At 41.7% G+C, this 15,674-nt stretch overlaps 1 protein-coding gene across 9 annotated transcripts in view; it reads right to left on the reverse strand.

Moving 5' to 3' along the window:
* cntrob (centrobin, centrosomal BRCA2 interacting protein) overlaps positions 1–15,674 on the reverse strand; it is a 30,667-nt gene that overhangs the window by 10,349 nt on the left and 4,644 nt on the right. For all 9 annotated transcript variants that reach the window (XM_042069423.1, XM_042069422.1, XM_042069420.1 and 6 more), the window contains 7 exons: positions 14,817–14,886; positions 13,929–14,091; positions 11,903–12,019; positions 11,546–11,662; positions 8,147–8,245; positions 7,698–7,922; positions 5,783–5,908 (listed from right to left, as the gene is read on the reverse strand). In XM_042069423.1, the coding sequence (XP_041925357.1) occupies positions 5,783–5,908; positions 7,698–7,922; positions 8,147–8,245; positions 11,546–11,662; positions 11,903–12,019; positions 13,929–14,091; positions 14,817–14,886 (917 nt within the window). The remainder of the gene's footprint in view (positions 1–5,782; positions 5,909–7,697; positions 7,923–8,146; positions 8,246–11,545; positions 11,663–11,902; positions 12,020–13,928; positions 14,092–14,816; positions 14,887–15,674) is intronic.

Raw genomic sequence — 15,674 nt, forward strand, 5'->3', positions numbered from 1 at the left:
TCATGAAAAACACTCAAATAAATAATTGTGCACATAAGTCTGAATGAGCAGCACTGGTTGAAGCCTGGAAATATTGTAAACAAAGTAATTTGCTAGTTTATCATGGCAAGTCTGGTTAGACCAGGGGTGGGCAAACTTTTTGGCTCAAGGGCCACACTGGGTTTTGAAAATTGGCCGGCGGGCCGCACAACAACCACCCCCCCACACATAAAAAAAATACATTTTTTATAGCCTATAATTTAGTATGACAAAATATTTATTTTAAAATATTAATTGCTTAAAATACTGCTAATTGTATGCTGTTTAACAAATGTATAAATTGTGCACTGTCGTTTAATTCACGTATATTTCTCAATGATCTTCTGCCTGCTACGGTATGGCCCTCTTACACTTTTTAAATGGGTGGGAACTACTGCTGCCTTCATGATTTCCTTTTAAAAGTTTCTTATAAGGAGATATCAATTATCAACAATGACAAGCCAGCTGGAACCTGCGGCTCTCTCTCCCTCTCGTGAGTGCAGACGCGTTCCCAATTAAATGGATCGCATGTTCACGTTAGATCTGCTGCAAAGGAGATAACTAAGAGTTAACTTAGTTTAACATGATGTTATCTCTATTTAACATGATGTTTTGACATTGACATTGTAAACGTTCTCTAAGGAGAGTGAAAAGCAGTTTGCAGTAAAGCTAACCAACGTCGTCTCTATCGCAGGAAAAAAATATCGAGCAGCCTGATAACCAAATTAAATGCTCAGCGGGCCGGATGAAAGTGCTTGGCGGGCCGGATCCGCGTTAGACTGTTCAGTTTCCCCACGTGTGTTTAAGTTTCAAATGAATACTTTTTCTCCTTGGGACAGGCCCGTTTGAGTCTTGGAAAATACTTTTCCATTTGCATCGGGATTGAGTTTATTAGAATTTAGCAGTCAATTTTATGCAACAGTTTTGAACAAATTCGTGCAGCGTGCTAATGATGCTAACCGGATTTAATAGCAATTCAGTCGTCTTGCACGATTGTGAATGTTTGGATTACATGCGCATGCTGAGGAGGGATGCACCTAGAGAGAGAGAGAGAGAGAGAGAGAGAGAGAGAGAGGGGGGGGGGGGGGCGCACGGGGCAAGGACTCATTGAGAGTCTGTGTTGAGGTAGGCCTACTTCTATCGTCTACTCTGGTAGAGTTGCACATACTAGCTACAATGCAAGATATATTTAGCCTATTTATTTATGGACAACGTAAGGCGGGAGGTGTGTGTTGCTTTTAATTATCGAATGTTCTATCGAACGCATTTTTTATTGATATCGATTACATGTCTATTGCGATACATATCTCTATCTTTTATCCAAGGGCGTCAGTTTGTTTTTAGAAGTGGTGGGGACAATAACCATAAGCTTGAGTGTGGTTTGAAAAGTGCGGGGTACCCTTATGTAAGCTATTCATCCATTCAACTCTGCATTACAATATGCTCAACAGTAGTGTTGCGCCGGTTAAGTTTTTTTTAACATCCGCACCCACCCGACCCGTCAGGAGAGTCGATCTGCACCCACTCGACCCTCAAAAATATGCACTGATTAACTACCCGAACCTGACCCGAACCGACAAAAAAAAAAAAAAAAAAAACAATGTGCCTATAGCCTAGGCCATCCTTTGTAAACTGTGCGTAGCCTACAATTTATTCATGAAATCATTCAATATTACAACAATAAAAATAGCTGGTGTGCTGTCTTAATTGAAACATGCTTCACGCACAAATGATAGCCTAGGGCAGTGGTCCCCAAACTTTTTCTTCCGAGGGCGAGCTCACTATGCCTGGCTCTAAGAGAGGGCCAGAGACTCGGAGTATATCAGTAACCACAGAGCTAGCTTAGCGCTGTGAACAAAGGCAGTCTACCTTAGTTAAATATTCCATGACATTTAATCTACAGGCTATTGCAATTTAATATCATCGTTATCTGTGTTTATATTGCCATCATGCCATATCAGTGTAAAATGTAGCTCAAATGAAATAATAATAATAGCACTCAAAACTATAAGCAGGGAGTCCCAAAAGTATATTTTGAACTCTGAACTTTGCATAGGCTACACAGCTCAAGTTGTGAACAAGCAATATCCTACAAATAATTTAAAGTTACAGAAACATCTGAAATGACCACCATTCTAACTTTCACTCACCTGATGAGAACTTTGTGAACTCTGTATGCACATTTCCAGTTCCAGAAAGTTCCAGAATTATGACTTGAATAGAAGTTAGTTAGTTATAAACAATTAATTGATACATTTTTAGAATACTTTGAGCACTGATGCAGTCAGCAGAGGCCTCTTGCAGGTAGGCCTACTATACATTTCATTCCGTTTTCGATGGCAAACGCGAAACAGCGCCAAAACAACCACCAGTGGACAAAAAGAGTATTACATGTGTACTGGTAAAGTGGTGGTTCAGGATTTTGGACATAGGACCTCATTTCCAAGTAAGCAAGTGTGATATTTATCAGTGGAGACCGTTTTCAACACGTTTCATCCAGTCCTTCTAATTGCAGAGTTCGCCGGTGCTAGGCTAGCGCAAGTCAACGGTATGTGCTAGCCTGCCACTAAAGACAGTCTTACCCACTCCAAAGTACACCCGAGGCAAATAAATTATAACGCCAGACTATCGATGTAAATGTCTGTATTGACAGTGTTATTTCTAACGTTATTCTATCCTTGCAATTCAACGATCGCATTACATTTTGAGGGACTAGTTTCTTAGCAGCGGCGGAATTATACTTGCTCCGGTTAGTAGTACTGCGCCGAAAAGTAAACAGTAAAGCGCACTCCAATGGGGATACCTAGTAGTAGCCTTGGTAATATCAGTCCGCCGCTGAGTTGCAAAATGACTACTAACAACTTTAGGGACCAAAGTATAACTATTGCAACGCGATGCAAGGGTAGTTGTATTTCTTACACTATTCTATCAACACAGACATTTACATCGATTGTCTGGAATTTGCCTCAGGTGTACTTTGGAGTGGGTAAGACTGTCTTTAGTGGCAGGCTAGCACATACCATTGACTTGCGCTAGCCTAGCACCTGCGAACTCTGCAATTAGAAGGACTGGATGAAACGTGCTGAAAACGGTCTCCACTGATAAATATCACACTTGCTTACTTGGAAATAAGGTCTTAGGTCCAAAATCCTGAACCACCCCTTTAAGACCCGCCATAGAGAACGAATGGGGGAAATTACGGAGGTTATAGTTTGACGATGTCGTACTCCCGTGCGGGCCGGATCCTATATACCACGGACATGTTTTGGGGGGCCACCTAAAATGAGGTGGCGGGCCGTAGTTTGGGGACCACTGGCCTAGGGCAAAGAGAATGGACACCTCAACATAAGGATACATTAGAAGATGATGATTGGTGTAAACTTTGTCACACAATGTGATAAGCAGTTCTGGCGCTTAAAAACGCAACGTTCCATTCAGTCATAAATCATTCAAACTTAGGCCTAGTGCTCGTCATGAAAAGAAAACAGCAGCTTAATATTTTTTCAGGTGTTTAACAGTAGGCCTAGGCGCACTGTTAGCAGTTATGCTGTAGGCAGTGAGATTATTAGGCATTGCATCCTGTCACTCTGTTTGGAACATCGCAGTTCGGGTTGATAAGATTCAGTTAATGCGAGTATGGGTCGTCTCAAAGTTTGGGACAACCAAACAGCAGAGTAGGCAAAGCAAATCCTAATTGTTAGGTTATCAATAGCTGTCTTTTCTCTAGGCCTAGGCCTATCGGAAATCGTGACATAAGCTCATTGGTTTCTTTTTTCTTTTCTGTCTTGTTCGCGTGTTGGGTAGTGAAGCGATAATGCATAAAATCAATGTAGGCTACATTAGTGGTGTGCGATACTGTAATATTTGGTTGCGATCCGATACCAATTAAATATAGGGCCAGTATTGCCGATACCGATACCAATACTGATATTTGTAACTAAAAGCCGTTTATATACTTTTATGTAGAGGAGAACAGTGTGTCATGATTTATGATGTGAATAAAACATCAATATGCTAAATTTGAATACATTTCCATGCATTAATGATTTTATGATTTCCACTGTTAATAATTTACAAATATTTCAGCAACAAAACATTTCAAAGCGGGCATGCAATTATGTGAAAGGAATGGTGTTTGCATGACTGTAGGCTAGCCCTTGGTGAAACAGGAACAATGCATTTTGAACAAATTGAGAGATATTGGAAGTGAACAGAAATTAAAGTATCGATCCCATCACACTGGTATCGATCCGATACCAATACCAATGTTGGTATCGATACTATCGATATTTGGATCGATATGCCCACCCCTAGGCTACATAAGAGCCGATATGGCCAGATCTGCTGCTCTGTAAAGGTATTTCTGTCCCACCCAAATTAGCTGAACTAATTGCGAAGTATCCTATTCATCACATGTATCACACAAAAGAGTTTTTTCTCAGCTTTTAAACGATGTTGGTGGTTAGTTGTTGTGGTAAACGGTTCGCGAGAAAAGTAGACTAACTTTAATTTAATCATATTTTCTGCGCCCGTCTCCCTATTCATCTTGGCTTCGCAAACTTTCCCTCAACACATGACAAACCATATATCAGAATAAACAGCAGACCTTCCCGAACAGAAAGGTGTAATTAAAGTTTAAAGTTTTAATTAAAGTTTAAAGCACTCCCCTGTACAGTTAGCCATTCCAGAGTAATCCGGATTTAAATTTGCAGCAATGTCTATGCATGTCTCCAACTTTGGGGTTCACAATATGTTTCAATTGTTCAATAGGCCTACATGATTTTATAACAGGCCAAATACAAAATAAATGTTAATATCGCCTAGATATCTGTAAACATTACAATCAGAGAATATAGCCTACATATAGGGCAGACCGACACTCATGAGTTCATGCTTTGTTTTATCGCTGGATTGCAAACGATTGCATTCCTAGCTACAGTCAACTCTAGCAGGCATTAAATGACTGGAGGGTCGGGTGGGTGCAGATCGACGCTTCTGACAGGTCGGGTGGGTGCAGATGTTAAAAAACCTTAACCGCGCAACACTACTCCACACATATCCAGGCAGGTGTGCATGCTGTGAGGATGTGATTGTGCGCGCCTATCGCATGGTTTAGACTCGATGATTTCAGTATGTGGGGATTTTTGCAATTGGTTTGGACATTTTTAGAAGTGGTGGGGACAAAATTCAAATTATAAATAGTGGTGGGGACATAACCCCCCCAATCATCTACGCGTATGCTTTTATCGCCCAGCCCTACTGTTGACAATGCGCTCTTAAAATAACATAAACAACTTAATTACCACACCCCTGGGCGCATTGTTTAAAAAATAAACGTGCAAAATAAGCAATTAAACTTCGCGCCTGGTGGAAAACGAGTTTTACGCCATGCACCAGGGTGCAAACTACAGCCCCAAGCATTCAGACACGGACAGTTACAATACATACTTCAGTTATATATTTCACCTGGTCACCAAGTATAATCTGAAGCATTATTTAAAATGAGTTTTACGGGTAGGTACCTCTCCAACTGTGTGTAAAGATTGTTTAGACCAACTATCTCTACCACTGTACATTCTAATCAATTGAAAAATCAAATGACAGTTATAGCTAGGATTTGTTAAGATAAGATAGAACATCTGAGATACTATAGGACACCGCCAAGAGTTCAGGAATTGCTTCTGTAATAGGAAGTTTGAAACTTAAGCTAAGATAGGTCAAGCAGTAAAGATGTTTTTCTGTAATGAGGTTCTTGGTGTGTTACCTGGTCCAGAGCTCGGTCCACTCTGGCAGCGTCTCTCTCCCTCCTCATCTCCTCTAGCTGCTCCATCTCCTCCTTCAGCCGACCCCTCAGGTCCTCACAGTCCTGCTGGGCCTGCTCACCACTCAGCTGCACACACACACATTGAATCAATATATGCACACGCAGATTGCAAAATACACAAATACATGTATTATTATATTTACATACAGTGCAACCAGAAGGTTTTCAGATCCTTTGACGTTTTCCACATTTTATGTTTCAGACTCATCTTTAAATTGATTAATTTTTCTTTCCTTATCAATCTACACACAATACTCTTAATACTCCACAAAAAAGCAGCTGTTTGGAGTGTTTTGTACATTTCTAAATAGCCAGTGCAGTTCCCGTTCAGACATGCTATTCCTGTAGAAAACCCGTAGCCCAATTACATGCCTACATGTAGGTCTGATTTAAAAAAATAGGATGATAGTGAAAAACATCATTCCAGCTAAGCATTCAACTTAGACTATTGAACTCTGATTTCTGACACTAAATAGGGTTCATGCATCATCATAAAGGATATGTAACCATCCCACCTCTTGTAACATACACCTCAGGTGGCTTTAAACACCATGTTCTATTCTCTACATCTAACTAACTTATGCATTTCTCATGTATACAGACCTTACTGTTCTGTAACTAACCCTAGGCAGATGGGTCAGGCCCTTGAGTCACAACAGCGCCTCTTCCACCTAAGAAGACTCAAGAAATTTGGCATGGGTCCCAGCGTTCTCCGTTCCTTCTACAGAAGCACCATTGAAAGCAAACTAACCGGATGCATATCTGCCTGGTATGGGAACTGCTGTTCACAACCGCAGAGCAATTCAAAGGGTGGTGAGGACAGCTCAGAAGATTTGTGGCTGTGGGGTCCCTTGTTTCAATTTGGGACATTGCAGTCGGAATTGTCGTTTGTTTATTCAAAGTCTAAAGTCAGTCCAAAGTAGCCTGGGCTATTCGAAATGTCAGTTTATTGCACATCATTTTTACGTCATTTTGAATAGCCACTGTAGACCCATGTTTGTTGGTGTGTTGTTGCAAAATCTGCAGTGTCATTTTATGCAAGCAAACTGCATACAGGGAGTCTTTATTGTTGAGGTCAGACATGGTAATCATCCAGACATCTTGTATCTTGACCCACATTGTGCCCTGATTCAGTGCTGCCAAAACTCTGCTTACCCTCTGTCTCTGGTCCTGTGCTGTGCTGTGCGAGTGGCTACAGTAGAGCGGAGAAAGCCAATGTGTGCTTCTTTTACTGATATATTTACCGATATCTTTTGCATTACTTATCCAAACAACGTCAAACTTGGCAAGTTTGAAATCAATCGGACGAACGATTCAAGAGATATGCGAATAACTACGGTGGCGCATTGCATTCACACCACAAAAAAAAAAAAGAAAATGATAGTATCTCATAATGAGATAATCATCTCATAATTACGAGATAGTATCTCATAACTAGATGTACCGCAGAGCGGTACAAAATATGACCGCCGCCCAGTCCAGCACATTTTTCCACAAAAATAAATCACGCTGAAAGGCCTATATCTAACTGTCTCTCTAAATTGCATTATCCACACTCAATTCTCACTGGTAATTTTCTCGTAATTATGAGCCATCGTAAATAACAGACAAACAGACAGACAAACGAACAGATGAACAGACAGACGTTCCAACCTATTTGCCTATAACTGTGTGTGAATCCACATGCTTGTGTGTGTGCTTGTGAGAGTGTCTGCATGCACATCCACTGCATGTCTATGTGTACATAAGTATGTTTGCATATATGCAAGTATTGGATCTGCTTGTAAGTGTGTGTATGTGTGTCATACGTGAGTAAGTGTGTGTGTGTGTGTGTGTGTGTGATTGTGTGCCTTACCCTTTCCGTCTCGAGCTCCCGCGCTTGCTGGCTGAATTGCTCCTGCAGCTCCCTCTCCCTGCGGCTGCTCTGCTCCCGCTGCTGCTCCAGCTGAGCGCGAGAGGCCTGGGTCTGGAGTTGGAGCCTCTCCGCCTCTGACCTCACCTCCTCCCCTTCTGCCCGCAGATGCTGGCACTCTTCATGGAGCTGATCCACAGACGTTCGCAGCTCCAACACTTGCTTTTCCTGCGTGCCAACACACACACACATACACTCTCTTAACATGTGCATCAGTGGCGGCTAGTAATTGTGTTGTGCAATTGTGTGTCCATTGCATTCTAAAACATTCTCTCAAAACAAAAATAGTCTGCTTTTAACATCTGCCTTTGCCTTGTGTGCCTTATGTGTGCTTCTTTGGGCTCAGAGTTTGTGTTGTTTTCTACATACAATTTGTGCAGAGTGTGCATTACCAGTTCTTTGTTGGAGTTTTCCAGCTCCTCTTTCAGCTTCTGTTCTCTGTCTAAAGCCTCTGCAGCCTGAGAGAGGCACTTCTCAAATTCAGCCAGCGTCTGAAACACACAAACACACACAATACAATTATTTCCTGTGTATTAGCCACATGGTATATACTGTATTTTCCGAACTATAAGTCACACTTTATAGTGTATATTAGTCGACTTAGTCAACGTAATAGACCATAAAAATTAGTCAACGGCATTTTTTTTAGTCTCCCGTCTCAAACAGCTCACTATAATGTTATTAACTCTTGAGAAGTACAATGACTGTCTTTGGATGTTAAACAGGCTACTTAGATTTTGGCAGTACTGTTTTAAACCATGCACGCAAGTGTAGGCTAAACGCAAGCAGCAAAGCTGCGTGCCTGCCTGATTTCAACGCGATTCATTATTGGGAAAAGCTAAACGGGGGTGCTAAGCTAAGCGTAGTAGGCTACACTAGTCCAGACTCTGACTAATATAGTATTGTAGAAATTGCAATAAATTAAGTGAAGAAAGTGTCTCACGCTGACAACACAACGGCGTGCCGTTTATCATTCATACAAAAAAACGTTAAAATGAACATGACACCTAGCCTGGAAATCCAGACCCTGGAAATCTAGAAAGATTAAGGGTCTGGCCATGCATGCATAAGCATGCATTTGAAAATCTCACTGCACGCAATTGGATAACACTACGACCAATGCTTACTGACTGATTCCAGACTTCGTTGCAATTGGATAATACTACAACCAATGACTGATTCCGGACTTCACCTTGCAGTGCTGTCGTTATCTGTTTAGCTCGCCTCTGGCCCGTCTATGTCAGATACACCTATGTGATTGGTTTCCCTACGATAGAAGGGACATAAGTAATGATCATCATTAATCATTGCCAGTAGTCTGGCTTTCACCAGACCAAGCTCAATCTTTTAAGACTGAACATAGGTCTGGGGAGTCCGCTATGTATTTTCTACTGCACAAGAGGCGTGATTAACGGGCATAGTTCAAATGACTGTACGCAATTGGATAGTCATTCACCAATCTGACCAACGAACCGGGTGACATTTGCAGAGCGCCGTGAAAACTCCAGGCTCTCCCGCTATTGTCATCGTTGTATAGCTGCAGAGACACAGCACTGTCACTCTGAAATGCAGTGTGAAGTGTAAACAAACAGCTTTTTGGGCAGTGGCGCCAATCATAGACTGTATATAGCCTATGGGCGCCAACAAAAGCACAACAGAGCGCCACGTCTATCTGCTGTTGCCTTGCTGAGAGGGGCGAGTGAGTTGCTTTGACACCTCTCCGTGCAGGTGACACCTCCTGCCCAAATCCCTGGGTGACTCAGGACCGGAGAGACAAGAAACGAGAGACGTGAGACAAGACACGTAAGACAGACGCCAGGCGTGAATCAACATACTGCTCGAGTCTCTCTCTCTCTCTCTCACACACACACACTTTGAGTATGCTGTGCTGTGAGGCCAGTGAATCAAAGAAAAGCAAAAGAGAGGGGGGAGGCAGGGTTAAGAGAATGAGAGAAAGCCTGTGTATTTCTGTCTGAGAAAAACAGAGAGAGAGTGAGAGAAACACAGGAGAATCAGAGAGGATGAGACAGAGAGACAGAAAGAGAGAGAGCAAGTCACAGAGAGGGGGAGGAGGAGAGCCATTGGAGGGCTGAACGAGGTGCATTTGGACAGCGATCGTGGGCTCAGTGTTTATTTTGGAGCGAGGAGGAGGAGAGCAGGCAGCGGTGTGTGTCGGAGGCAGCTGGCCTGCCGCTTGCTCGCTGGCAGCTGTGCCGGCAGACTTCCTGTTCTGTGTTTTTGTGTGTGTGTGTGTGTGTGTGTGTGCTATTGAGGGGTGTCATCCATGACTGCGTTCACTCAACTAACAGCGCAAAGCTTCTGAAACGGGCACTAAGGCAGCTTTACCTGGAGGTGTCTCCCATGTAAACTGCACTGTTTTCACAGGTCCCGCTGAGCGGTGAAGAGGACTCAGATGTGCTGTCCTAATGAGCTGCTCAGTATGACAGCATGTCTGGTGCTGAAGGTAGGTGGACATACTTAGTGGTGTACTTGAAGGAAGCTGCTAGCCTGCAGAAGTGACAGACTTACTGATATATTACCTCTGTCAGAGGACTACATGCAAAGACCTACTAGGGGAAATTTGGACAATGGAGATAGCAGACATTTCAAATTCATAAATATCCATCTTCAAATCTTCATCAGCATGGTAAGCTGCTTAGGCTAGCAGACAAAGAGTGAGTTGACAGGTTCAGACTGTCGTTCTAACGGCGGTTCTAACACCAACATGTAGAAGCTCCCTGAACTGCATGCCACAGAAGGCCACACCTGGGATACCACACCAAAGGGATCGACTTACACACAATGAATGATCATAAGCTCATGAAGGCCATTGCCTGAGGAGCCCCGCATCATTCCAAGAGTCCTCATCCTTAAACCTGCTTATAGCGCGCCAGGTGGATAAGCCAGCTTGTGATTGGTCCCGGCAAAATTGTAACGGAAGCAGCAGAAAAAGATGAACAGGTTTCCAGCCTGAACTGCAAGGCGAAAAAGAAATTGCCGGCGGATCAGGCTGGATTCACCCAACCTACATTCTATGTTTAGATTGTTAATACATAATGTTTTTGAACAGTTTACTTAACCCTCTTCATTTACCAGTGTTGCACGGAGTCATAAAAAAAATATTTTAATGATATTCGGGTTATTTGTGGGCGGGTCAGTTAAAATTAATGAAATATATATATTTTTTAAAAATACTGAAAGTATCACGAGAAGGCTAACATCAATATTTAACTCATAATTGCTTTTCAAAAGATCATTGGTTGCAGCACTTGCCACATAGTCAAGTCAAGTCAGTTTTATTTGTATAACCAATTTCTATTGCTTGCAATTTCCAGACCTCAAGCAAGCAATAGATTGCTTTATATTATACACTAGACCTAATAACGCGTCACTCAGTAAAATAATGCTGATACTTTACCACCTGCCCAGATTAAACTTTTAGTCTACAGCCATGAGCATTTGATAAGGGATGTCATGGGTAAAGGTCGACTGCAGGAATAAATGTAATGTTACACAGACTAAGCACAGCCATATCTATGTATAGGTCATGGTAGGTTTGTGCATTGGTATGCGCATAAAAATTGCCTTATTTCTGTGTACCTTTAACCTCATAGTCGAAGAATATTTGCTAAATCAATGTATAAACCTTGATTAATAGTCGGGACATTACGATACTTACTCCGCACGCAAACCACATTCTTTACACTCTACCCTCACTTTAGCCAGTCTAATGTGGTGTTTCTGGATGGTTAAACAGTGCATTATGTGTACATGAATGCATAGTGTGTCACCTCCTGCTGTTTGGTTTGAGCCCTCTCTGCCGCATCCTTCTCCTCCTGGAGTCTCTTCACTCCCTCACTCTTCTCTTGCTCATGCCGGCGCCAGCCTTCCACCACCTTCGCCAGCGTCTGGGAAAGACAGAGGGAGGGAGAGAAAGAGGGACAACATCATTAATATAACATGCTTTGAAAATAGTTTGTTATGGGACGTTGGCACTTTGAGGAAGGAAACTGTGCAAACTATACAAAAAATGACTTGAGAGATTCAAATGTGTACCAGTCCTTACCAGTGTACCAGTCCTCATTATTATGCATTCATAAAACATATGTGTGTGTGTGTGTGTGTGTGTGTGTGTGTGTGTGTCTTACCTTGTCTAACTGCTCGATCATGATGTCCTTCTTCCGGTCAGCTGAGATAGCCAGGGCCAGCTGTTGCTGCAGGGCAAGAGTCCTGTTCTGCAGCAACGACAGCTGTTGCTCACAGTGCTGAGAGAGAGACAGAAAGAGAGAGTGAGATAGAAATTCAAACAAAGTGAAAAAATAGTGAGAAGATATTCTTTTTAGCTAAAAAGAGCTCCCTTTAGATTTTGCTTTCGTGGCATATTAGTAGTATTATTATAGATTTGATGAGTAAAAATGCCCATACAAATTCTGACAACTTGAAAATGACAACACATTTACTGCTCTACAACTACTACACTTTTCACACACGGACAAACACACTTTCAGTCTGCCAGCTAAGCAGAATAAGAACTAAAGCTTCTAGATGATTCAATTGAGGCCTGGTTAAGGAGTTAAACACCGCTGCTACATTCCTCCCACACACACCACCAGCGATTAACATTGTACTGAGTGCTACTGAGTAATTAAGTAATGACATTAAGTAATGACATCAATACAGACACACACACACAAAGAGTTCAGATGCGAAACCCTCTAAATGCCACCTCCATCAAAAATTAGATAAAGATGGTGAGTGAATGCTCTCCACACATAGTATAGGTTAAGTAAGGAATAACGGTCGTTGAGGTGTCCTGTTATACGGAATTAATGGACGAGAGCGAGGCAAAAAACTCCCTGACGCGCAGCCAAGTAGCACCAAAATAGTATGCAAAGGAGACAAGCGGTTCCGTTTAAAAAAAGAAGCCGACTTGTTCAGTTTGTTGTAGAACTTTCTTTGGCCCTTACAGTTAGCTTGTTTACAGTTGATTCCACTGCTTCCAGGCTCAACCATCTTCCTACTATTGTTGTTATAGTTATTCATAAGCATTGATATGGAACGGTGTTTAAACTTTTTTTTACCAGATCTACTTCATAGATGTCCCATTAAATAGCCACTCTTTCTTCTCTCCGTGTGATAATCAAATAATTTCAGACGGATTTAGAGGATTTGTGTGGTCTTGTAATTTTCCACCAACCCTCCTTCCACCAACATTTTCCTTCCCCGTCTCTCTCAATCTTTTTGCCAATACAACACAACATTGTGACCGCAAAGAGTAGCCCCAGCAATACTGATGAAGCAAATCAGGTGCCACTGTTTGACAAGCTGGTGTCCTACCTGGCAAACTGTTACACAAATCATTTAGGCAGAGTGTGTGTGTGTGTGTGTGTGTATGGGCAGTGCACTACCTCTTTTTCTTTAATATCATTAGAGTAAGGATTTGGCTGGGTGAAATGTACCTGTGTCCTAAATCATGGCACACAGACACAGACACTTTGTGGCCAAAAAAGCTTACTGTGGCTATTTCCATCTGAGCAGTAAGCTAATAATCCTACTCACTCTGTTCCAGGTCGTATAATATATGTGAGTGTGTGTGTGTGTGTGTGTGTGTATTTTTAGAAACTGGGCCAGAACACTCATTACTACATCAAGATGTTAAAATACTTAGAAAAGACATTCACATTTAGAATTCCTTGCCAAAGATAGCCTTGAGCTACATCAGCTTGAGTTGAATTAGAGAGTATGTGTGTGTCTCCATAAAGCGTCTGTATGGATACATACTTTAAGCCGTAACAATCCGACAGTGCTATGGCAACTTTAACCTACATTGTCAGTAATAGAGGTCCTTGTGTGATGCAGAAAGTATCTTACTTATGGACTTCTTGTCTTTTTATCAATTCATAATTAAGATAACAGTTTGTGCAGAGTCTGTAATGTCAGTTCAGTGTTTCCCACAGAATTGAATTCCATTTGTGGTGGTTGGTTTGCATAATTAACTTAAATGCAACAGTTTTTAACAAATTAGCACAGTGTGGTTATGATGCTAACCAGATTTAAGCACAATTTAGTACAACCTGGAAAATCATTGTGTGGTGGTCAATGTTGATATTGTGGTGGGCCGCCACAAATAAGTCAATGTACGGGAAACACTGCAGTTACTGTAACTGGCAGTACCTTTCGACGTGTGCGTTCACGCTCCAGACTCTCCTTCAACACCTGTGTCTCCCCTGACAATGGCGGTGGAGCGCGTTCAGAGTGCAAGCGGGTATAGCGGGGGAAGAGGTCTTCCAAACCAGTCATGGAGAGAGGAGGGGAGACAGAGGGGAACAGAGGAGCACTGAGAAGAGAGAGAAAAAGACAAAGGAAGAGAGAGGGAGGAGATGGTTTTGCTTCTTTTTTTTTAGGTTCAAATGAGTGTACAGTAGAAGTGTCACCATTATCCAAATCCTCATTTCGATTCGAATATCGATCTTTTTTTAATTATATTACTATTAATGCATTTCTAATATTGTTTACTTTTCTTGCCTTATTTCCAGTTATTTTGAAACCCTTCCTACTGCAAGCTACAGAACAGAACAGACAAACATAGTGAAATGAAATAACACACAATGATAATCTGATTGTTGTTATAGAACACTAAGTATTCACAGAATATTACATTGTTAATGTGTGTTTTATGACTTAATGTAATTTTGGACTCAAAGTTGAGTAACCTAAGTTAGTGTTAACTGATATGAATAAATGAACTTCAAAATATTTCCACACCGGTGATTTCAAGTTTGAGGAGATAATGTTGACGTGCCGGACTTCAACATGCATGCGTTTTTCCCTCTTGCCATGCATACTGGATGTGACATTGGGGGTGTGGCTGCATCATCATCATCTACCTTTAATTTCTAAGTTTAAGATTGTGATGTTATCTTGCTGTATGATTGACTTAAACCGAGATTGTGACACCCTTAATATACAGTGTTAAAATAATATGCATATACTGTATGTGTATATGTGTGTGTATGCTTGTGTATGTATGTGTGTGTGTAAGAGTATACATGTGTGTTTTACTTCAGCAGGTGAGTTGTTGCTTCACTGCCAAACGAGTCATCTTGAAACTGCTGGCTGTGTTGTGGAGCCTCTGTGTGAATAGAGGAGAAAGGTTAAGACTCATCTTTAAGAAGTTACAACACTGAGGCCTAGATGTACTAAGAATTACTGCCTGTTGCTAACACTATTTGCACCTTAAAACATTAGCCTGGGTGCCAGCCGAACTTACCCCGCCCACAACATTTGAGGTCGGGAAGTTCGGTCTGGCATTGCCCCGTTGTGGAGCAACTATGCTCAAACCAGAGCTCCTAGGAACAATTAAATTGGGCTTTACGATGATGGACAGGTGTGCAACAGTGCCTCGTCTATCACGTCATCTGAGCATGCTTAGGTTGATTTTGCTTGCGACAAAAACACTGTGGCTAGAAGGAGATAGATAGCTTCTAAGACCCCATATGGAAAAATGCATATTATTTCCCTTGAGGTTTCATCATCAAAAACGATTATTTCTGAAAACTTTGCTCAAAGTTGATATGTGGGAAAACTCCGGTTTCACTTTCATTAAGGGAAAGCGTGTTTGCTATTGTGACATGTTGTTCTCTCGTTTGTTTGAAATCTCTGATTGGCCACCTGTTTGCTCGAGGGGGTTTGCACGTGCTAATAGTGATTGACTAGGTATTCCACCATATGCATGAAAACAGCGCAGCGTCTGATTTGCGGTGAAAAACTACCGCCCGTTAAAAGCAGGTGTAATCCAAATTGCGGTTAAATGCGTCAATTAGAAAAACTTTCAGAGACATTTCTAAGGCATCAGTTTTCTTCAGTATACTATGTAAACATTCATTTTTGCTTGCTTTTCTAATGTCGTATTTTTACTTT

Source organism: Alosa sapidissima, chromosome 18, assembly GCF_018492685.1.
Source record: "Alosa sapidissima isolate fAloSap1 chromosome 18, fAloSap1.pri, whole genome shotgun sequence".
In the NCBI taxonomy this organism is placed as follows: domain Eukaryota; kingdom Metazoa; phylum Chordata; class Actinopteri; order Clupeiformes; family Clupeidae; genus Alosa; species Alosa sapidissima.